The following is a 23,276-nucleotide window of genomic DNA, read 5'->3' on the forward strand; positions in this document are numbered from 1 at the left end:
GAGGACACAAGATGGAAGGTTGGTTGAGACAGGAACGGAGATTAAAAAATGTTCCATGACGTCCTTCGTTTATGCAATGTCATTGGAGAGCACTTGGAAATACTTAACAGGAGACAGTGATTCTCAGTGTCAGACTGAGCCAGTCCCAATTCATTCTCTACCCTTTTGCCTTGAAGTTAACCCTTCGATGTTTGCAGATTTTACAGGCCTGGATAGGTATACGGTGTGTATACAGTATGGCGCAGGGTTTCCGTTAACCGGTAATAGCTGACTTTTGACCCCAAAAATAATAGAAGAAAAGCAGATAAATAAAATCGGAACCGGCCATCGCAAAATAGAAAAATTGTTTATCGTCGAGGGAATGAGCGTTACACCGAGGCCTGTACTCTGGCGCAGGATCGATTTGGAGGTGGAGGGTCCGCCTTGGTCTGGGGATGTGTGTCACAGCATCATCGGACTGAGCTTGTTGTCATTGCAGGCAATCTCAACGCTGTGCGTTACAGGGAAGACATCCTCCTCCGTCATGTGGTACCCTTCCTGCAGGCTTATCCTGACATGACCCTCCAGCATGACAATGCCACCAGCCATACTGCTCGTTCTGTGCGTGATTTCCTGCAAGACAGGAATGTCAGTGTTCTGCCATGGCCAGCAAAGAGCCGGGATCTCAATCCCATTGAACACGCCTGGGACCTGTTGGATCGGAGGGTGAGGGCTAGGGCCATTCCCCCCCAGAAAATGTCCGGGAACTTGCAGGTGCCTTGGTGGGAGAGTGGGGTAACATCTCACAACAAGAACTGGCAAATCTGGTGCAGTCCATGAGGAGATGCACTGCAGTACTTAATGCAGCTGGTGGCCACATCAGATACTGACTGTTACTTTTGATTTTGATCCCCCCCCCTTTGTTCAGGGACACATTTTTCCATTCTGTTAGTCACGTCTGTGGAACTTGTTCAGTCTATGTCTCAGTTGTTGAATCTTGTTTTGTTCATAAAAATATTTACACGTTAAGTTTGCTGAAAATAAATGCAGTTGACAGAGGATGTTTTTTTTGTTGCTGAGTTTATAAAAGGTTGGAAGGAAACCTGGTTACAGTTCTCTACTTGGGTATGAAAAGGTAGCAAAAAAATGATGCCACAGATACGCCGACGAGCATTTCCTATAGGACAGCCGCCCACATTTATCAGAACTAAAAGAAATACACATTTTTACCACATTTACGTTACATAAATTCCGTTATTTTATAACTGTGAAGGGTTTCAAAGGTGAAGTGAACTGTGGTTAAGGATTGTATTGGGCAAAAATACTTGAGCACTTAATTTTTCAACATAAAAACTGTGGCTGAAAATGTAGTTTATGCAAGTAACAGTGTGTCAAAACTATCAGTAGAGTTGAAAATGAGATGGAAACAACGAACTTTAGATTTTTATTCGGTACATGAAAGCTAAAAGTAAATTGTCTACACTACGTCATCACACACCCCTGATTTTTATCTGCAACAAGTCTGTTTTAGTGGAAAACCTCCACAGGTGGGAAAATATGTATTTTCTTTATGCAGATTTTAGAACTTTAGCATGAAAATCTGTCACGAATTCAATGGAAATCTAGCTAGAGAGAAACAATGTGCCACATTTCTTTATTTGAAACAAAACAGTATTTAAAAAAAATGGCCCATCAATAAAAAAAGAATTTAATAAAAGACACTAAACAAAACCCTTTCCTACTGGCACAAAGCAACATCTGTATTGAAAAACATTCTTCCAATGGCCTTCAGTACAACTCCCACAGCTGCACCTCCTTGTGAGAAAAAGGATTTTCCTTTACGTCCTGACAAATGTTGAAGCTCCTGAAGACAACAGCTAAGTACACTGAACAAAAATACAAACGCAACATGTAAAGCGTTGGTCACATGTTTCATGAGCTGAAATAAGATACCAGAAATGTTCCATATTCACAAAATATTTCTCAAATTATGTGCACAAATTTGTTTACATCCCTGTTAGTGAGCATTTCTCCTTTGCCAAGATCATCCATCCTTCTGACAGGTGACATATCAAGAAGCTGATTAAACAGCATGATCATTACAAAGGTGCACCTTGTGATGGGGGCAATAAAAAGCCACTAACATTTGCAGTCACAGAACACGCCACAGATGTCTCAGGTTGAAGGAGCGTGCAATTGGCATGCTGACTGTAGGAATGTCATCCAGAGCTGTTGCCAGAGAACCGAATGTTAATTTCTCTACCGTAAGCCGCCTCCAACGTAGTTTTAGAGAATTTGGCAGTATGTCCAATCGGCCTTACAACCGTCGACCACGTGTAACCACGCCAGCTCAGGACCTCCACATCTGGCTTCTTCACCTGCGGAATCATCTGAGACCAGCCACCCGGACAGCTGGTGAAGCTGAGGAGTATTTCTGTCTGTAATAAAGCCATTTTGTGGGGAAAAACCTCATTCTGATTGGCTGGGCCTGGCTCCCCAGTGGGTGGGCCTATGCCCTCCCAGGTCCAACCATGACTGCACCCCTGCCTAGTCATGTGAAATCAATACATTAGGGCCTAATTTACTTACTTAAATTGAGCGATTTCCTTATATGAACTGTAACTCAGTAAAATTGTTGAAATTGTTGCGTTTATATTTTTGTTCAGTATACATTGTTAAGAATAATGATAGTGTCCTATTATGGTACAAAAAAACAAAAAATCTTCCACAATAACTGCACCCGTATATAGTTCTCACATTTGAGGAGTAGTGCACTTTGTGCATCTCATTCTGCTGCTCCATGAGGAAAGTCACTCAGGAGAATCAGCTTAAGATCAGCGCAGGCCTTTTCAGACCTTTGAATGGTTCCAGCAAATCAGTTAAGTGTGGGTCAGTGTGCGTGTCTGTCTGAGTGGGACACAAAGGTTTCCTTCGTTATCGTTGGCTTAACCCACGGTGACGAATCGGCTGCCTTTGCTGGTCTGCGCAGTGGCGATGCGCTGGTCTTTCAGGATGCGGAATCGCTCATTCAAAGTCATCGCCGTCTGCTGTGACAACAGTTTGGAGAGAGAAAGATTGTCAGAAAACCAATAATTCACGTCACACAACTGGGTCATGTTGACTAGGCACAAAATGTAGGCAATCAGAACATTTCAAATAAGAAACGCTTGACTACCTTTGCATTGCATGTTTTAAAACGGTTTCACATTTTGATAGAGTGTACCCTAACGAATAGGACCCTGTACTCACCAATTCACAGGGTGAAACCTTGATTTTGAACCACCTGGGAGAGTTATACTTTTGACTATTTAGTTCAAACACAGTTCATAAAATGTATACTAACGCTCATCAGGACAAAACCTAGCCACTTGGGCTGCATTTACACAGGCAGGCTAATTCTGATGTTTTTCCACTAATCGGTCTTTTGACCAATCAGATCGACTCTTGTCAATAATTGGGCAAAAACTCAGAAATGGGCTGCCTGTGTAAACGCAGCCGCTGTGTGATTGTGCACTTGTATCTTATTTTCACCTGTTTCCCCACGCTGTTGATGTCAAACTGCAGGGGGACTCCTTTAGGTGGTACTGGTTTCTTCTCCTCCTCCACCTTGACTGGGGCCGGGCTGATGGGTGCCGAGGGGTGCAGGGACCAAGCACTGGGAGGCCTGGGGGAACAGAGAAGAAAATACATGGTGAGTGGTTGTTTATCTCGGCCCAGGAGTATTTCCTGACAATGTGAATTGTCCAGGCAAAACTCTGGCCCTTCATTATGATCAGGTCATATGTTAAGGAAAAACTACTGGTCCTGTGTATTCAGTCAGCCTCTGTTCTGAAAGTGGTCTGTGTGAGCTCATAATGGGACTCACTCAGGCTGCGTCATGGTGGCAGTTGGGTTGTCGATGGAAACGGTCAGGATCCCACTGCTGTTTGTTGACGTGCGCCATCTGGTGGACAGACAGGTAGACAGACAGAAAACATAGCGTAAGACAACCTGTGGATAATGACAAGCAAAGGTAACATTTGTGGTATTCAAGAATGATGAGGGTGCACCAAATTATACAGAGGAATGTGGTCTGTCAAGAGGTGACAGTCAATGTGTTCATTCTCTCACACAAACACACCCATCCACATTAGGGTTGCACGATATGGTAAAAAATAATAAAAACATCTGAGATTTTTGTACCAAATATCGTGATTTTACTTGCGATTATAGATCAGAACACTTAGGTAAACTGTTGGAATCATAAAAGTAGAATCCTCATTATAATTCTGTGGTTGGAACTTTGAATGCACTTTTGTTTGGCATGACAACAAATGAAAAAGTAAGGGATGAGATGGTTGTGACAGTAGGAACTAAAGTGTTGGTCAGTGATTCCCATGGGACCCTAATTAGATTTAAATAAGGTACATTCAGACAAAGATTTTAGAATATTCTTCACCTTATCCTCTCTGATTAAGAACAAGCTGTTACACTCCACCACTGGTACCAGTCTATTTGAGCATTAGGATCTGCCTGCTTGAGTGACAGGGAGCGGGGCTTGGTGTGTGTGGGATTAAGCAATAAACAAAACCTTTTTTTATAAAGTGGCCATGACAGATAGCTAAGTGGCATTTCAAAATAATCGCAGCCTCTTGTAATATGGATATTCACAGCCCTAATCCACACACAGGTCAAATACTCACTGGCGAGATCTAACTGGAGTAGGGGGTAGAGAGGTTGGAGCTGGCTTCTGCACCTGGGCGTGAACCTGCAGTATGGACGAATGTACAAGTGAGACAACCTTTCATGCACTGGGTCTGTTCTAACAAAAAAAAGTCTGCCTACGATCAGACACCTACAGGCAAATAGAGAGCATACCTTGAGGCCCCTGTGAAAGAGAAACGTGGCCTGGCGGGCTTCTCTCTGGGTTTGATGGACAGGGGGCAGGGGCCTAAAAGGAGGACACAAGATGGAAGGTTGGTTGAGACAGGAACGGAGATTAAAAAATGTTCCATGACGTCCTTCGTTTATGCAATGTCATTGGAAAGCACTTGGAAATACTTAACAGGAGACAGTGATTCTCAGTGTCAGACTGAGCTAGTCCCAATTCATTCCCTACCCTTTTGCCCTGAAGTTAACTCTTCGATGTTTGCAGATTTTACAGGCCTGGATAGGTATACGGTGTGTATACAGTATGGCGCAGGGTTTCCGTTAACCGGTAATTGCCAACTTTTGACCCAAAAAATAGAAGAAAAGCCGATAAATAAAATTGGCACCGGCTAACGCAAAGAAGAAAAAATCCCATTGCGAATTAATGCTTTTTAGCCTAATCACTGATGGAAATATTTCACTGTACATTAATTTGACGGGTCATTTTTATTAGTCGATAGGTTCATTTGCATAATCTATTTATCACACGTGTAGGACCTACAGCATACAGAGCCTTTGAGTGGAAAACCTGTCAGACAGCGCAAGAGCTGCTGCATCTTGTGGCGCTTTTAAGACAACCAGGGGGGGGGGGGCATTGGTCACATCATGACGTCAGTGATCTTCATGTCGGAAAGTCTGAGCTCTAGAAAGAGGCTCAAGTTCCCGAGTTGGATGACCGATCAAACCGATTTTGCCCAGTTAGAGCTCTTTTTCCCCAGTTCCCAGTGGTCTTGAACACACAGAAGTTGGAAGTCAGAGCTCAGAGTTGTTTTGAACGCGGCATCAAATGGCAACAGAAGGCAGGCAGGCTTCATCAGCATGGCACACACCACTTTGCAATGAATTGGAGGCAGTATGCATTTTGAAAACATATACTTAATTGCTTGAAACTTGAATGTTTTAATACATACTGAGGCAATATCTTACCTTGCTTCAAAATGTAATCTCTGTCACATGAAACTGCTCACATCTGCAGTTCCCTTTTGAAAACAGTGTTTTCCCACTAATTGCATCATGGAACGAACATTCGCACGTAGCCTACTGCCTTGTGCACATTGCTACGCATATGTGAAGAAATAATAGTTTATCAACATTTTAAGCTAAAGGTTCTGATCGGTTGCGTCAGACTGATTGCTTTTTAAAGTTTATTTAACACTTTTTTTAGCCTAGGCCTAATAATTGTATGAATTTCAGATCTATCGTCCCCCAACTGTCCATAGTCTGAGAAAGAAATAGCCTATTCAAAACAATAAGCTGTTAATCGTCTTGTTGGCTGAGGAAACGTAAATGCGGACAGTTATTCTAACATGTTTAAATCAGAATTCGGTAAGGACCACACATTGCTGCATTCTCGACTTGCACGTTCTGTTAAAATGAATTACCATATTCTAAATATGATTTCTGTCATTCTGAGCACAGCGGCTGGACGCCGTAATCAGGTTACGCACCCAACGCACATGGGTCTGGTACATTTCTAAAATGTCCGGTAAATTCAAATGTTGCCGGTCAAATGTCCGACGCCACATTTTTCTAATGGAAAACCTGATATGGCGCTTCCACCACATTACTTGAATGGTACAGATCTGCAAACATTGAAGGGTTAAGGTGAAGGGGTAGATAGCGAATTCATACCGACTGACAGTGTGACGTGGTTATATTCCATGGAGGGGAGTATTCCAGGAGTAAATTCTGCAATTGTAATTTTGTTACCGTCCCCGCAGCTGAACGGGTCTTGTCTGTGTCGTCGTGTTGGGGCCTCTCTGTACGTCTGTCTGTCTGTACGGCCTCCTCTGGCCTTGCGTCTGTCTGAATTGGGCTGATTGGATAAAAGGCCACGATTGGTTGTTGAAAGGCCGCGGTTGGTTGTTGAAGGGCCGCGGTTGGTTGTTGAAGGGCCGCGGTTGGTTGTTGAAGGGCCGCGGTTGGTTGTTGAAGGGCCGCGACTTCTAAGAGGGAAAACGTAAATAGAGATGGTGAGCAGAGGAGCGAGGGCTCCTTTGGAAACTAACTCGCTCCTCCTCTTCGATCCCAACAAGGGTTGTGTTCATTAGTCATGAAACAGGAAAACGGTCCAAAACTCAGTGCAACATTTTGCCCTAATGAACATGTCCCAGATGTACGAGCCCTTAGTACCTGGTTGACAGTCGGTCGGTTGAGTGGACTGATGCCTTTCTGTATGGCTGCCGTCTTCCGGGCCGCCAGTCCAGTGATGACCCCTTGACCCCGGCTTTGACCAACTGGAGGGGGAATCTTCCAGCCTCTTCCAACACCCACTCTCGTTAGCCCCCTTCTTGCTACACCACCTCCTGGAAATGACATGGGGACAATCCAAATGTGATGTCTTGAACAGGTTCATTGGTATTATAAGTGGAGCTAAAGTCTGCCATTTCAAATATCACAGGAATGACTGTATGAAGTTATTCAACAATAGAAGACTAGCTGCATTACTGAGCACCACAAACAAAGCTCCTGTACACACCTCGTTGGGTCGGTCCTCCAGCTCTCGCTCCAACTGGTTTCCCTTGTACAAAGCCCTTTCCCTTCTGTAATGGCCTGCGGTTCCCTGGGCCTGGCCTCCGTGCTTGTTGCTCTTTCTTGTTCAGACGAATGATATCATCTAGGGAAGTAAGATGAACAAAACAATATAAGTTGACTCGTCAGTGAGCTCTTTTTCTAGTCAATGTAAAATCTAAATGCCAAGCATATGAATGAAAGTTTGTCTGACTCCTGGAAGTCTGAGCTGACTTTGTACATTATAGCTAACAGTAGCTACATTCATTACACACACTGACGTTTGGATGGGCCAAATATATAAAAATAGCTTATGTTCAACTCATAATACCTACAAAATACTACGTTACTGTAGCTAACGTTAGCTGGCTTGGTCGCATTGAATGAACCCAGCTAGCTAACAAAGTTACCAGAGTAGTAAGAGCTTTTAGACTTTGAAATAGACAGTGGAATATATATACATATATTTAGTTATATAACAGTGTATATTATGACCTTATAACCGTTTAGCTGGCTTGCTACATTACATGCGAACATTAGCCATGGCTAGTTACAACAACCAAACCCGAGCTTCTGGTAACCACCACATCAAGTGTCGCGAGCGGCCTTACCTAAAGACATGTCAACCTTATCAGGTCCCTCAGAAGTGCTCCCCCGTACAGCCGAAAAACCAACGTTACTCATACTGTAAAAATCTGGAGAATGTTATGGATAAAATTACAAACTGCGCTTCAACTGCAAACTATAGCAAGCTAGCTAGCCTAGCTATCTACGTGAAATTAAACTCCCTCTGCAAACGTCTAATACACGCGCACTAGACACGAATGGCATTTTGGGATGTGTAGTTTGGATGCCGGTGGAACCAATAAACCTCTGATACATACATACATACATACATACATACATACATACATACATACATACATACATACATACATACATACATACATACATACATACAGTGGTGTAAAGTACTTAAGTAAAACAATATTTAAAGTACTATCTAAGTAAATTTTTGGGGGTATCTGTACTTTACTATTTATATTTTGACAACTTTTACTTTTACTCCACTACATTCCTAAAGAAGATAATGTACTTTTTACTGCATACTTTTTAGCTTGACCCCCTGATTATTCCATAGTTCAAATTCAAGTCTGGCAGCCAATGCGCTAGTTTGACAACCACTTTACTAGAAAGCTACTTGTATGACTGAATGATGGAGAATGCTAGTAAGGCTAATTCAATTTCAAATCACTCCCAGATGGCTCTCTGGATAAAACCAAAGTAATTTGCAATCACCTGTTATCACCTCCCCTATATTTATCAATTCCCCGGCTGTTTCCCGCTGCTGCATTAATTGACTTACGTCTGTGTATTACCCGGTTCTGGCGCTGTTCTTGTCCTGTTTTCATGTCTGTTCCAATTAAATGTTGACTCCCCGTACCTGCTTCTCTTCTCCAGTGTCGGCCCTTACAGAATGCAGCAGTCATCAAAGGAAGCATCGGGGAGTGCTGGCGGTTCGGTTGGTGGTGACGTTGGGTCCGGGGGCTGCCGCCGATCGAACCAGGTGTGCCTTACCAGGTGTGCCTTAGCTGGATCATCAGGCTTCCATGCCCTAGCCGGCTCGAGAGGTTTCCTTGCCCCGGTTGGCTCAGAAGGCGCCCATCCCAGGTCAGGCCTCAGCCGGATCGTCAGGTTTTTATGCCCAGCCGGCTCGTCAGGCTGCTATGCCTCAGCCGGATCATCGGGCTACCACGCCTCAGCGGAATTGACAGGCTTTCACGCCTCAGCCGGCTCGCTAGACTCCCACGCCTCTGCCAGTTCATCGGGATTTTACGCCCAGCCGGCTTGTTCAGCGCCCGTGCCTCGGCTGGCCAGTCAGGCTCTCCCAGGTGGGACGCCAGGTGGCGCACCTAGAGGGAGGGGGGGTACTGTCACGCCTGCTCCCGCTCTTCCCCCCTGGTGCTCAAGGGCGCCAGGCTGCCATGCATTACGCGCTACCGCCACCATCATTACACACACCTGCCTTCCCTCATCATGCGCATCACCGATTTATTGGACTCACCTGGACTCAATCACCTGTTTATTACCTCCCCTATATTTATCAGTTCCCCAGCTCTGTTCCCCGCTGCTGCATTAATTGACTTGCGTCTGTGTATTACCCGGATCTGACACTGTTCTTGTCCTGTTTTCATGTCTGTTACAATTAAATGTTGACTCCCCGTACCTGCTTCTCTTCTCCAGCATCGGTCCTTACAGAAACATACTGTTGACGCCGGCAATACAAGTAACGTTACTAGTAGCAATGGAGGACATCTTCGGCAGGCTAGAAGAGTGTACGCACGGGAGGCCTATGGACAAGTCGACTAGCAGCAAGCTAACACAAGCAACAGCCAAGTGGATAGCTACAGCTTGGAGGCCTGTCCACATTTTGGAGGATAAAGGCTATCATTTGGATAGCATCGAACGACTCAACGTATGAGTTACCTTCGAGTGCCACCGTCGTTACAAGAATACACGAGCTGTATGAAAGCGAGAGGGCTACGAAAGCGGAGGAGTTGAAACATACAACAGCTGTTGCTCTCACTGGAGAGCACTGGACTTCGGTCAGTAACAACTACCTTGGGGTTACTACCAGTGATGGAAAAAGTACCCAATTGTCATACTTGAGTAAAAGTAAAGATGCCTTAATAGAAATTTACTCAAGTAAAAGTGAGTCCCCCAGTAAAATATTACTTGAGTAAAAGAATTTGGTTTTAAAAATACTTAAGTATCAAAAGTAAAAGTATTAATAATTTCAAATTCCTTATATAAGCAAACCAGATAGCATAATTGTCTTTTTTAAATTTTATTTACGGCTAGCCAGGGGCATGTTCCAGCACTCAGACATTTATAAACGAAGCATGTGTTTAGTGAGTCGCCAGATCAGCTTGCACAATAACTACATACACAAGGCTTGCTGATCAAAACTGATGAGTTGATTCTCAGTGAAACTGTCATACTCTTCACAATTTCTAAACATTCTGTCATCGTGTGAGCAGTCACATGCAACATTATCCACTCAATTATCAAAATCTGTCAGACATACATGTATATACCATAAATATCTATGACATGGAATGTTTGTGATGTCTGCTAAATTGGCAAATTACCTGCCAGGTGACATCGTAATGAAATAAGAATCACAATCTTACCAATCAAGTTTGGAAGCATATATATAGAGTTTGCCCACAGCACAATAACTACCATTTTTGAATATGGAGGAACATCACAACGCTGAACAGCAGCTACATGCTCGTGGAAGAGAAATAAGATGTGTAAGAATGCCTGGTGGTGGTGTTAGGGGAAGACATAATAGAGGAAGCCAGAGGCACAATTGTGGACCATGTCATAAACCATGGTCTTACAATGACAGAGGCTGGTCGGAGAGTACAGTCTAATGTAAACAGGTCCACAGTGTCATAAATTGTGCTAACATTCCGTATGGGGAAAACGGGTAAATATGTACTCGTCCTTTACTTTTGTTACAGCATTTCTTTCACAACAATACAGCAACTATTGTAAAGGTAAATGCAAGTCTGAAAATCACAATGTACCGTAAGATATGTATGAGGAATATACAGCACCATTTGAATACAATATACTATCTGTAACATGGTCTATTTGTGAATTATACATGTCATATATAGGACTGCACAACAACCTCATGCTGGTGGCAGAGCAGCAGTATTCAGCCATCAGCAAGAACAAGAAATTTGCAACATGGTCATGGCCAACAATTCCGTCAGGCTGAGATCCAAAGTGCAATCATAAATGACAACGATATCTTCGCAAATATCAATTCTGTCAGCATTTCCACTATGCACACCACTATAAAAAAAATCAAATGACTATGAAACAATTCGACAAGGTGCCATTTGAGAGGAATAGTGACAGAGTGAAGGAGCTGCGGTACCAGTATGTCTGGGTAAACCATTGGTGTGCACATGGTATATTGTACAGGGTGTCACGCCCTGACCAGTGAAAAGGGTCATTTGCCATATTAGAATGGTCAGGGCGTGGCAGGGGGGTTGTTTTGTGTGTTTTGGGGTTTGTTTGTTTCTAGGGGAATTTGTTCTAGTTTTCTATTTCTATGTTTCGTTTTCCATGTTTGGCCGAGTGTGGTTTCCAATCAGAGGCAGGTGTCTTTCTTTGTCTCTGATTGGAAGCCATACGTAGGCAGCCTGTTTTCCTTTGGGTTTTGTGGGTGGTTACTTTCCGTTTAGTTGTTGTACCTGACGGAACTGTTGAGCGTTTGTTTGAAGTGCATTCATTAACATCTAAAGATGAGCACTATACACGCTGCGCCTTGGTCTCTTCAATACGCCGCTTGTGACACAGGGAGTTTTACTGTATTTCAATGATGCCTGTATATACTTCCTGAAGTTGTAGATACCCATAAGAACAGAAAACATTTCTACTTTACTAAACTGCCTGATTGTAGAATAGACTAACTTTATATTTTGTTTCTGTGTTACTATATAGAGAATAATGGAGCTGAAAGGTCATGAAATGACCCACATTCTTGTTTTTGTGGATGAGGCTGGGTTCAATCTGGCCAAAGGCAGGAGATGTGGACGCAGTATCATTGGACGCCGAGCCACAATTGGAACACCAGGCCAATGTGGGGGCAATATTACAATGTGTGCTCCTGTTTCTGAGAATGGTGTGAGCACACATATTCCACACATTGGGTCCTATAACACCCAAATTCTCCTGGCCTTCCTAAATACACTTTACAGAGACCTAATACCAGAACACGAAAGAGGTTTCGTTCGACCAGATTTGCCAAATGATGTAATTGTGTGGGATAATGTCAGCTTCCACCGAACCAACATTGTTAGGGAATGGTTTGCTGCGCATGAAAGGATAACAATGGAGTTCCTTCCACTATACTCCCCACTCCTGAATCCAATAGAAGAGGTTTTTTTTCAGCATGGAGGTGGAAAGAATATAACTATTGGGCATAAGATCAGATGTCTCTGTTAGATGCCAGGAACGCTGCTTGTGAGGACATCACAGGCGATCATTGCAGGGAATGGTTGCGCCACGCAAGGAGATTTTTCTCCTCGTGCATCGCAAGGGAAAACATCAGATGTGACGTTGACGAAAATCTCTGGCCAGACCTACAAGAGCGACCGGGTGTCCACCAAGAAGATGGGAACTTGTAGTGTTACGTATTGTGAGGAGGTACAATTTATTGTTTTTTACAGAACTACAGCAGGTTTTTTCATTGTTGCGTTTTTATAAAAAAAATGTTGCATGGATGTCATTTTCTGGCAAATTTTCTGTTCACTATATGACTTTACATGTAAGAAACACGTGAATTTTCTGTTTACATGTAACACATTGCTAAAAAAGAAATGTACTGTTTACATATACTGCTCAAAAAAATAAAGGGAACACTTAAACAACACAATGTAACTCCAAGTCAATCACACTTCTGTGAAATCAAACTGTCCACTTAGGAAGCAACACTGATTGACAATACATTTCACATGCTGTTGTGCAAATGGAATAGACAACAGGTGGAAATTATAGGCAATAAGCAAGACACCCCCAATAAAGGAGTGGTTCAGCAGGTGGTGACCATAGACCACTTCTCAGTTCCTATGCTTCCTGGCTGATGTTTTGGTCACTTTTGAATGCTGGCGGTGCTTTCACTCTAGTGGTAGCATGAGACGGAGTCTACAACCCACACAAGCGGCTCAGGTAGTGCAGCTCATCCAGGATGGCATATCAATGCGAGCTGTGGCAAGAAGGTTTGCTGTGTCTGTCAGCGTAGTGTCCAGAGCATGGAGGCGCTACCAGGAGACAGGCCAGTACATCAGGAGACGTGGAGGAGGGCAACAACCCAGCAGCAGGACCGCTACCTCCGCCTTTGTGCAAGGAGGAGCAGGAGAAGCACTGCCAGAGCCCTGCAAAATGACCTCCCGCAGGCCACAAATGTGCACATGTCTGCTCAAACGGTCAGAAACAGACTCCATGAGGGTGGTATGAGGGCCCGACGTCCACAGGTGGGGTTGTGCTTACAACCCAACACCGTGCAGGACATTTGGCATTTGCCAGAGAACACCAAGATTGGCAAATTCGCCACTGGTGCCCTGTGCTCTTCACAGATGAAAGCAGGTTCACACTGAGCACATGACAGACGTGACAGAGTCTGGAGATGCCGTGGAGAACATTCTGCTGCCTGCAACATCCTCCAGCATGCCCGGTTTGGCGGTGGGTCAGTCATGGTGTGGGGTGGCATTTCTTTGGGGGGCCGCACAGCCCTCCATGTGCTCGCCAGAGGTAGCCTGACTGCCATTAGGTACCGAGATGAGATCCTCAGACCCCTTGTGAGACCATATGCTGGTGCGGTTGGCCCTGGGTTCCTCCTAATGCAAGACAATGCTAGACCTCATGTGGCTGGAGTGTGTCAGCAGTTCCTGCAAGAGGAAGGCATTGATGCTATGGACTGGCCTGCCCGTTCCCCAGACCTGGATCCAATTGATCAGATCTGGGACATCATGTCTCGCTCCATCCACCAACGCCACGTTGCACCACAGACTGTCCAGGAGTTGGCGGATGCTTTAGTCCAGGTCTGGGAGGAGATCCCTCAGGAGACCATCCGCCACCTCATCAGGAGCATGCCCAGGCGTTGTAGGGAGGTCATACAGGCACGTGGAGGCCACACACACTACTGAGCCTCATTTTGACTTGTTTTAAGGACATTACATCAAAGTTGGATCAGCCTGTAGTGTGATTTTCCACTTTACTTTTGAGTGTGACTCCAAATCCAGACCTCCATGGGTTGATAAATTGGATTTCCATTGATTATTTTTGTGTGATTTTGTTGTCAGCACATTCAACTATGTAAAGAAAAAAGTATTTAATAAGATTATTTCTTTCATTCAGATCTAGGATGTATTGTTTAAGTGTTCCCTTTATTTTTTTGAGCAGTGTATAAATGTGCATATCCTTCTGTGTACTACAATATTGACTTTTACCAGTAAACTTTTACCTACTGTTGAAGTCGGTATCTAAAAAGCTCAGTGTGATACACAATAGCATTCAGCTAGACAAAACTGACATTCTGGTATAGTACAGTAAGCAGTCAGTGTGAACAAAAAAGTAGAACAAAACTAAAATTTGTATATTGCCAGAATTTGTATAGTGCCAACTGTAAAGTTTGGTGGAGGAAGAAAAATGGTTTGGGGATGTTTTTCATGGTTCGGGCTAGGTCCCTTTGTTCCAATAAAGGGAAATCTTAACTGTACAGCATAAAATTACATTCTAGACAATTCTGTGCTTCCAACTTGATTGCAACAGTTTGGGGGCCCTTTCCTGTTTCAGCATGACAATGCCCCTGTGCACAAAGCGAGGTCCATACAGAAATGCTTTGTCAAGATCGGTGTGGAAGAACTTGACTGGCATGCACAGGACCCTGATCTCAATCCCATCGAACACCTTTGGGATTAATTGCAATGCCGACTGCGAGCCAGGTCTAATCGCCCAACATCAGTGCCCGACCTCACTAATGCTCTTGTGGCTGAATGGAAGCAAGTCCCCGCAGCAATGTTCCAACATCTAGTGGAAAGCATTCCTAGAAGTGGGCAGGTTGTTATAACAGAAAAAGGAGGACCAACTCTGTATTAATTCACATGATTTTGGAATGGGATGTTCGAAGAGCAGGTGTCTACATACCTTTGGTCATGTAGTGTATATACACAAAAATTTGTTTCAGTGACCGGGATCGCACAATAAAGTCGAGGACTTGTTTCCATTGTCATACCTATTTTTTACAGAAATACAGTACCAGTCAAAAGTTTGGACACACCAACTCATTCAAAGGTTTTTCTGATTTTTTTTTTACTATTTTCTACATTGTAGAAAAGGGAATCATGTAGTATACAAAAAAAGTGTTAAACAAATCTAAATATATTTTCTATTTGAGATTCTTCAAAGTAGCCTCTCTTTGCCTTGATGACAGCTTTGCACACTCTTGGCATTCTCTCAACTAGCTTCATGTCACCTGGAATGCATTTCAATTAACAGGTGTGCCTTGTTAAAAGTTAATGTTGTAGAATTTCTTTCCTTCTTAATGTGTTTGAGCCAATCACTTGTGTTGTGACAAAGTAGAGGTGGTATACAGAAGATAGCCCTATTTGGTAAAAGACCAAGTCCATGTTATGGCAAGAATAAGCAAAGAGAAACAACAGTCCATCATGACTTTAAGCCATGAAGGTCAGTCAATTCGGAAAATTGGAACGTTTCTTCAAGTGCAGTTGCAAAAACCATCAAGCGCTATGATGAAACTGGCTCTCGTGAGAACCGCCACAGGAAAGGAAGACCCAGAGTTACCTCTGCTGCAAAGGATAAGTTCATTAGAGTTACCAGCCTCAGAAATTGCAGCCCAAATAAATGCTTCACAGAGTTCAAGTAACAAACACATCTCAACATTAACTGTTCAGAGGAGACTGCGTGAATCAGGCCTTCATGGTCGAATTGCTGCAAAGAAACCACTACTAAAGGACACCTGCTGTTGAAATGATTACACAGAGACACTCAAAGTCAATCTTAAAGGAATCATTGTTTATTTGTCAGCGTGCTGGAGAGGTTCCAACAAACTTAATGCACCATAGTGAACGTCTGTCAGAAGCTGTGCTGGGACAGTCGCAGCAGTTGTCTTATACGGCTATACACAGACAAGTTATATTTGCATGATTTAGCATAATTAATTAATCATTACCGGTTTGTTTCATTCATGTGACCGACCAATACCTCACAAGGCTTCTTCTGTCACACCCTGATCTGTTTCACCTGTCCTCGTTATTGTCTCCACCCCCTCCAGGTGTCGCTTGTTTTCCCCAGTGTATTCATCCCTGTGTTTCCTGTCTCTTTGTGCCAGTTCGTCTTGTATGTCCAAGTTAACCAGTGTTTTTCCTGTGCGCCTGCCTTGTTTATTCTCTTTTTGCTAGTCCTCCCGGTTTTGACCCTTGCATGTTTCTGGACTCTGTACCCGCCTGCCTGACCATTCTGCCTGCCTTGACCTCGAGCCTGCCTGCCACTCTGTACCTCCTGGACTCTGAACTGGTTTTGACCTTTTGCCTGTCTGTGATCGTTCTCTTGCCTATCCCTTTTTGGATCAATAAACATCTAAGACTCCAACCATCTGCCTCCCGTGTCTGCATCTGGGTCTCGCCTTGTGCCCTGATATCTTCTCTCTAAACTGAGACCTTGAAACTGAGATATATTTTGTTCTCAAAACAAGGTCTTGGCGTACTGCCAAATTGCAGATGCTGATAAGTGAGAATTCGTTCAATCAGACACTTGCATGAACACAGAAAAAGACACTTCATCATTTCAAACCCTTCATACTGGGTTGTACAATCCAATTAGTATGATAATAATATAATCATAAAGGTTATACTTCTATTAATGGGAGTATCAAAAATACACACACATACACAAGGGATCTGTAGATTCAGAAGTTAATACATCTCTCAATGTTAATCATTGTTTCCAAATCTTACCACAATGGGGTTGGATTGACTTATGTTTTTCACTAACTGTCCCTGGGACATCAACTTAGTCAAAATATAAAACCTTGTTGTTTAATAATTCTTGTTAAATGAAAACAACCTTCAATCATTACTCATCGTCCGTATCTACAGGAGGAAATGGGAGCTCATCTAGAGTTGACGGGTCATTAGTTTCAACATGATAGCTACTGAAATCTTATCAACCAGAGAGGCACAGTATGTTAACATTTCACAGGGAAGAGAGAGAGAACACATGTTTTAACAGTTTCACACCAACTTTGCTAAGAATGAGATTGGGGCAAGGTCAGCCCAAGCTACAATCTAGTGGCTCTCCTCACATTTTAGGGCACAGCTCTGTCTCTAGAAGCCTCGCCTTTCCAAATCATAATTTTAACTATTGATAAATTATCCAACCCAAATTTAGAATGACGGTCCTTAGTGCTTCACGTTGGTTCTATCACTTTAATTTAAGACCCTAACTTTTATCATCACTTGTGGTAATGACAGATTGGTATCTCAATGCATTCTTTAGTCTAAATTACTATACATTTCGTAGGGTGCAGACCTTCACAATCAACCTGATACCCCAAATAAACAACTTTGGATAAGCCTAAGTCATTTACGGGCACGGTTGCCCCCAACCCACCTTCACAGCACTCATTCTTCCTTTCCTGCCGTTTCTTCATGTTCTTCTTCAGATAGTGTTTCAGTTTGTCTTTCCAATGGCACATGTTCAAAGTGGATGGCCATTGATAATGTCTCTCACCTGAGCCGCCACTGCCCTTTACAGTCCATTATGTCTTTGTCCATTTTCCTACCAGTGCACCAGCAAGTTTGGACGGGATCTCTCTCCATGCTCACTCCATGTGGACCCATGTCACACTCCTGACAGAAAAAGCATGAGAGAAAAGGCAGTTTATAGCTTCGACTGGATGCTGTGTACAGGTTGCTAGCTCGGACTCAGGTCTCACGGTAGAAGTGATGAAGTACCATATTGAACGCTATTGTCACCATTACTTCAGCCTGTTAGAGGGGGTGTTGAGGTGCACACTGTTCTTGGTCAAATTATCCCTTCCATGCAATTTAGACACCATCTGTGGTCACTTTCGCCATTACCTCTAGAAAGGACAGACCAGAACAACAGTTTGGTGTAGGACATTTCTAATTCAGGAAATCTAGAAAAATTATTGACTGTATGAGAAATTATTATTACCACCTGATTCAGGAAATCCAGACTTCTAAAACAAATGTCAAAGAGAATAACAACACACAGTTGAAACAATTTTTCCCCCCAAATTGTCTTATACTCCCCAATCATCATGGCGATCTCACTACAGAGTTACAGGTCAGGTAGTCAGAGAGCTAATCTTTGGGGAGAAATCCCGACCATCCAGCAGACCCAATCTGGTGAGATTTGTTATTGATGCAAGATAAAAACAAAGAAAAGAAAAGAAACAACAACAACAGAAATACACATATATCACTCAAGGTGGGGAAAACTTCAATCCATTTGGAGTAACTGTCAACCATTACCAACATATATTTCCTGTTATTGGCAGGTATCTGGAGAAAATCAATTTGGATATTTACCAAAGGGCCCCAGGGGACTGGTAAATCCCTTTTTGACACATGACTCACATCGTGATTCATGTGACCAAAAAAATCAACAACACTACATACCACAGAAAATGACGCAGACAGAGACGGCTGCAGTGCTTCAAGCTCTTAGGAAACTTTGCAGTATTTCGTTTTTTATGTATTATTCTTACATTATTAGCCCAGATTTTTGTTGTGTTATTACATACAGCCGGGAAGAACTATTGGATATCAGAGCGGCGGAAACTCTGCAGTACTACCAGCATTACGACCAGGAATACGACTTTCCCCAATCGGATCCTTTGTTCGCACGCCCCAGGGCAATTGAACTGATTCCAGAGGCCGACCCAAAACAATGCCAGCGGAGGAGAGGTACTCGGAGTGGTCTTCTAATCCAACTTAGGAGGCACGCTCACCACCCACCACTTACGAGGATATTGCACGCTAATGTTCAGTCTCTCGATAATAAAGTTGACAAGCTTAGAGCAAAGGTTTTCTTTCCAGAGAGACATCAGGGATTGTAACACACTCTGTTTCATGGAAACATGACTCTATCAGCATATACTGTCTGAGTACGTCCAGCCAGTTGGGTTCTCAGTTCGTTGCGCAGACAGGAATAAATATCTCACCGGGAAGAAGAAGGGCAGGGGTGTATGTTTCATGACTAACGACTCATGGTGTGATTGTGATAACATACAAGAACTCAAGTCCTTTAGTTCTGTCACGTCCTGACCAGTATAAGGGTTATTTGTTATTGTAGTTTGGTCAGGACGTGGCAGAGGGTATTTGTTTTATGTGGTTCGGGGTGGTGGTTTATTTAGTAGGGCGTTTGATTTATTATTTCCGGGTTTTTGGGTAATGTTCTATGTTTGTATTTCTGTGGTCTCTGGTCTTTTGTATTTCTATGTCTGGTTTATTGGGCTTGGACTCTCAATTGGAGGCAGGTGTTTTCTCATTGGCTCTGATTGGGAGTCCTATATATGGGTATGTGTTTGGTTTAGTGTTTGTGGGAGATTGTTTCTTGTTTTGCCTGTGTGAGCCTGACAAGACTGTTTTGTTGTTCGTGAGTTCTTTGTTTTTGTTATTTTGGTGTTCTCTTTAATTTAAAATAAATACAAGATGAGCATCCACATTCCTGCTGCGTTTTGGTCCTCCATTCCCGACAACAACCGTTACAAGTTCACCCAACCTAGAATACCTCACAATCAAATGCCGACTGTATTATCTCCTAAGAGAATTATCTTCGGTTATAGTCACAGCCGTGCTTATCCCCCCTCAAGCCGATACCACGACAGCCCACAAAGAACTTCACTGGACTTTATGCAAACTGGAAACCACATATCCTGAGGCTGCATTTATTGCATCTGGGGAATTTAACAAAGCAAATTTGAGAAAAAGGCTGCCGAAGTTCTACAGTGGGGGAAAAAAGTATTTGATCCCCTGCTGATTTTGTACGTTTGCCCACTGACAAAGAAAGGATCAGTCTATAATTTTAATGGTAGGTTTATTTGAACAGTGAGAGACAGAATAACAACAAAAATATCCAGAAAAACGTATGTCAAAAATGTTATAAATTGATTTGCATTTTAATGAGGGAAATAAGTATTTGACCTCCTGTCAATCGGATAGATTTCTGGCTCCCAAGTGTCTTTTATACAGGTAACGAGCTGAGATTATAACCGCAGCTTGTTACCTGTAAAAAAGACACCTGTCCACAGAAGCAATCAATCATTCAGATTCCAAACTCTCCACCATGGCCAATGTAACAGATGTATATCGTACTCTCCTTGCGTTGTGTTTTCTCCTAATAAATCACATCAGCCAGTGGTCCCAGTTGAGCATCATTTATTCCTGTTGTTAAATGAGAAACAGCACGGTAGTTGTGCAGGGCTTAATGATACTGATGGCTGTCGATGGCAAAAGCCCTTGCATCACATTTTCATACTGGGCCACAAAATACAAAAATACAATACAAAATATAACATGTGTAAATACCTGTTGTTAAATGAGAAACAGCACGGTAGTTGTGCAGGGCTTAATGATACTGATGGCTGTCGATGGCAAAAGCTGTAGCATGAAGACAACTGTGTTAGCAGTGGGCTTATGTGACCATTACAACGGTGAATGCTAGCTAACACTTATCTACAGCAATCATATGCCAAAGCACATCACAGAAAGCCCCTCAATCCCTAACAGGTACCATATACCCACACATGTATAAATCAGTAACGTACAGCAAACTTGTACACATTGTAAAATATAAAATATAAAACAGTGTTCAGAACGTGACCTACCCCTTGCATCACATTTTCATACTGGGAAGACCTGACGTTCGCGATCTCCCCCTATCTGCAAGCGGGGCCAATCACAACACACCTTATTGTCATCAGTTGAACCAACCAATACGAATGCTTGAACATTAAGTACACATTTCTTTAGAGGCAAGTGGAAACATAACCAACCCTGTTACACCAAGACCAAGGAGCACTCCAAGGATGTCAGGGACAAGATTGTAGACCTACACAAGGCTGGAATGGGCTACAAGACCATCACCAAGCAGTTTGGTGAGAAGGTGAAAACATTTGGTGCGATTATTCGCAAATGGAAGAAACACAAAAGAACTGTCAATATCCCTCGGCCTGGGGCTCCATGCAAGATCTCACCTCGTGGAGTTGCAATGATCATGAGAACGGTGAGGAATCAGCCCAGAACTACACGGGAGGATCTTGTCAATGATCTCAAGGCAGCTGGGACCATAGTCACCAAGAAAACAATTGGTAACACACTGTCCCGTGAAGGACTGAAATACTGCAGCGCCCGCAAGGTCCCCCTGCTCAAGAATACATATCCATGCCCATCTGAAGTTTGCCAATGAACATCTGAATGACTCAGAGAACAACTGGTGAAAGTGTTGTGGTCAGATGAGACCAAAATGGAGCTCTTTGACATCAACTCAACTCGCCGTGTTTGGAGGAGGAGGAATGCTGCCTATGACCCCAAGAACACCATCTCCACCGTCAAACATGGAGGTAGAAACATTATGCTTTGGGGGTGTTTTTTTGCTAAGGGGACAGGACAACTTCCACGCATCAAAGGGACGATGGACGGGGCCATGTACAGTCAAATCTTGGGTGAGAACCTCCTTCCCTCAGCCAGGGCATTGAAAATGGGTCGTGGATGGGTATTCCAGCATGACAGTGACCCAAAACACACGGCCAAGGCAACAAAGGAGTGGCTCAAGAAGAAGCACATTAAGGTCTTGGAGTGGCCTAGCCAGTCTCCAGACCTTAATCTCATAGAAAATCTGTGGAGGGAGCTGACTGTTCGAGTTGCCAAACGTCAGCCTCGAAACCTTAATGACTTGGAGAAGGTCTGCAAAGAGGAGTGGGACAAAATCCCTCCTGAGATGTGTGCAAACCTGGTAGCCAACTACAAGAAACGTCTGACCTCTGTGATTGCCAACAAGGGTTTTGCCACCAAGTACTAAGTCATGTTTTGCAGAGGGGTCAAATACTTATTTCCCTCATTAAAATGCAAATCATTTTCTAACATTTTTGACATGCGTTTTTCTGGATTTTGTTGTTATTCTGTCTCTCACTGTTCAAATAAGCCTACTATTAAAATTATAGACTGATCATTTCTTTGTAAGTGGGCAAACGTACAAAATCAGCAGGGGATCAAATACTTTTTTCCCCCACTCTATCAACACATTGACTGTAGTACTCGCGCTGCTAAAACATTCAACCACTACTACTCCAACTTCCAGGATGCCTACAAGGCCCTCCCCGGGCCTCCTTTCAGAAAATCTGACCACTACTCCATTTTGCTCCTTCCTTCCTGTAGGCAGTAACTCAAACAGGAAGTACCCGTGCTAAGGACTATTCAACACTGGTCTGACCAATCGGAATCCAAGCTTCAAGATTATTTTGATAACGCGTACTGGGAAATGTTCCGGGTAGCCTCCGATAGTAACATTGACAATTATACTGATACGCTGACTGAATTTATCAGGAACTTTATAGGAGATGTTGTACTCATTGTGACTATTAAAACCTGCCTTAACCAGAAACCATGGATAAATGGCAGCATTCGCGTAAAACTAAAAGCACAAACCACAGCATTTAACCATGGCAAGGGGACTAGGAATATGGCAGAATATAACATTTGTAGTTATTCCCTCCACAAGGCAATCAAACAGGCAAAACGTCAGTATAGAGACAAAGTGGAGTTGCAATTCAATGGCTCAGACACAAGATGTATGTGGCAGGGTCTACAGACAATCACAAACTACAAAAGGAAAACCAGCCACGTTGCGGACACCGACCGTCTTGCTTCCGGACAAGCTAAACACCTTCTTCGCCCACTTTGAGGATAACACAGTGCCAACGACGCGGGCTGCTACCAAGGACTGTGGCTTCTCCTTCTATGTGGCCAACGTGTAAGCGTGTAAACCCTCACAAGGCTGCCGGCCCAGACGGCATCCCTAGCCACGTCCTCAGAGCATGCGCAGACCAGCTGGCTGGTGTGTTTACAGACATATTCAATCTCACCCTATCCCAGTCTGCTGTCCCCACATGCTGCAAGATGGCCACCATTGTTCCTGTACCCAAGAAGGCAAAGGCAACTGAAATAAATGACTATTGCCACGTAGCACTCACTTCTGTCATCATGAAGTGCTTTGAGAGACTAGTCAAGGATCATATCACCTCCCCCTTA

At 43.4% G+C, this 23,276-nt stretch overlaps 1 protein-coding gene across 6 annotated transcripts; it reads right to left on the reverse strand.

Moving 5' to 3' along the window:
• Positions 1-2,610: 2,610 nt before the first annotated feature.
• LOC115156650 (UAP56-interacting factor) lies at positions 2,611-9,450 on the reverse strand. Of its 6 annotated transcripts, none has more exons than XM_029704169.1 (10): positions 8,843-9,444; positions 8,010-8,093; positions 7,367-7,504; positions 7,021-7,193; positions 6,598-6,833; positions 4,837-4,909; positions 4,662-4,726; positions 3,845-3,922; positions 3,511-3,643; positions 2,611-3,026 (listed from the first exon to the last, which is right to left on the reverse strand). In XM_029704169.1, the coding sequence occupies exons 1-10, from the start codon at positions 8,898-8,900 to the stop codon at positions 2,925-2,927; spliced, it is 1,140 nt and encodes a 379-aa protein (XP_029560029.1). In that variant the 5' UTR covers positions 8,901-9,444; the 3' UTR covers positions 2,611-2,924. The 6 variants fall into 6 exon arrangements, with proteins under 6 accessions (XP_029560029.1, XP_029560028.1, XP_029560027.1 ...); XM_029704168.1 differs by having other exon boundaries at positions 2,611-3,023; positions 8,765-9,444; XM_029704167.1 differs by having other exon boundaries at positions 8,765-9,439.
• Between the last annotated feature and the right edge of the window lie 13,826 nt (positions 9,451-23,276).

The sequence above is a fragment of the Salmo trutta genome, chromosome 21 (assembly GCF_901001165.1).
Source record: "Salmo trutta chromosome 21, fSalTru1.1, whole genome shotgun sequence".
Lineage (NCBI taxonomy): Eukaryota > Metazoa > Chordata > Actinopteri > Salmoniformes > Salmonidae > Salmo > Salmo trutta.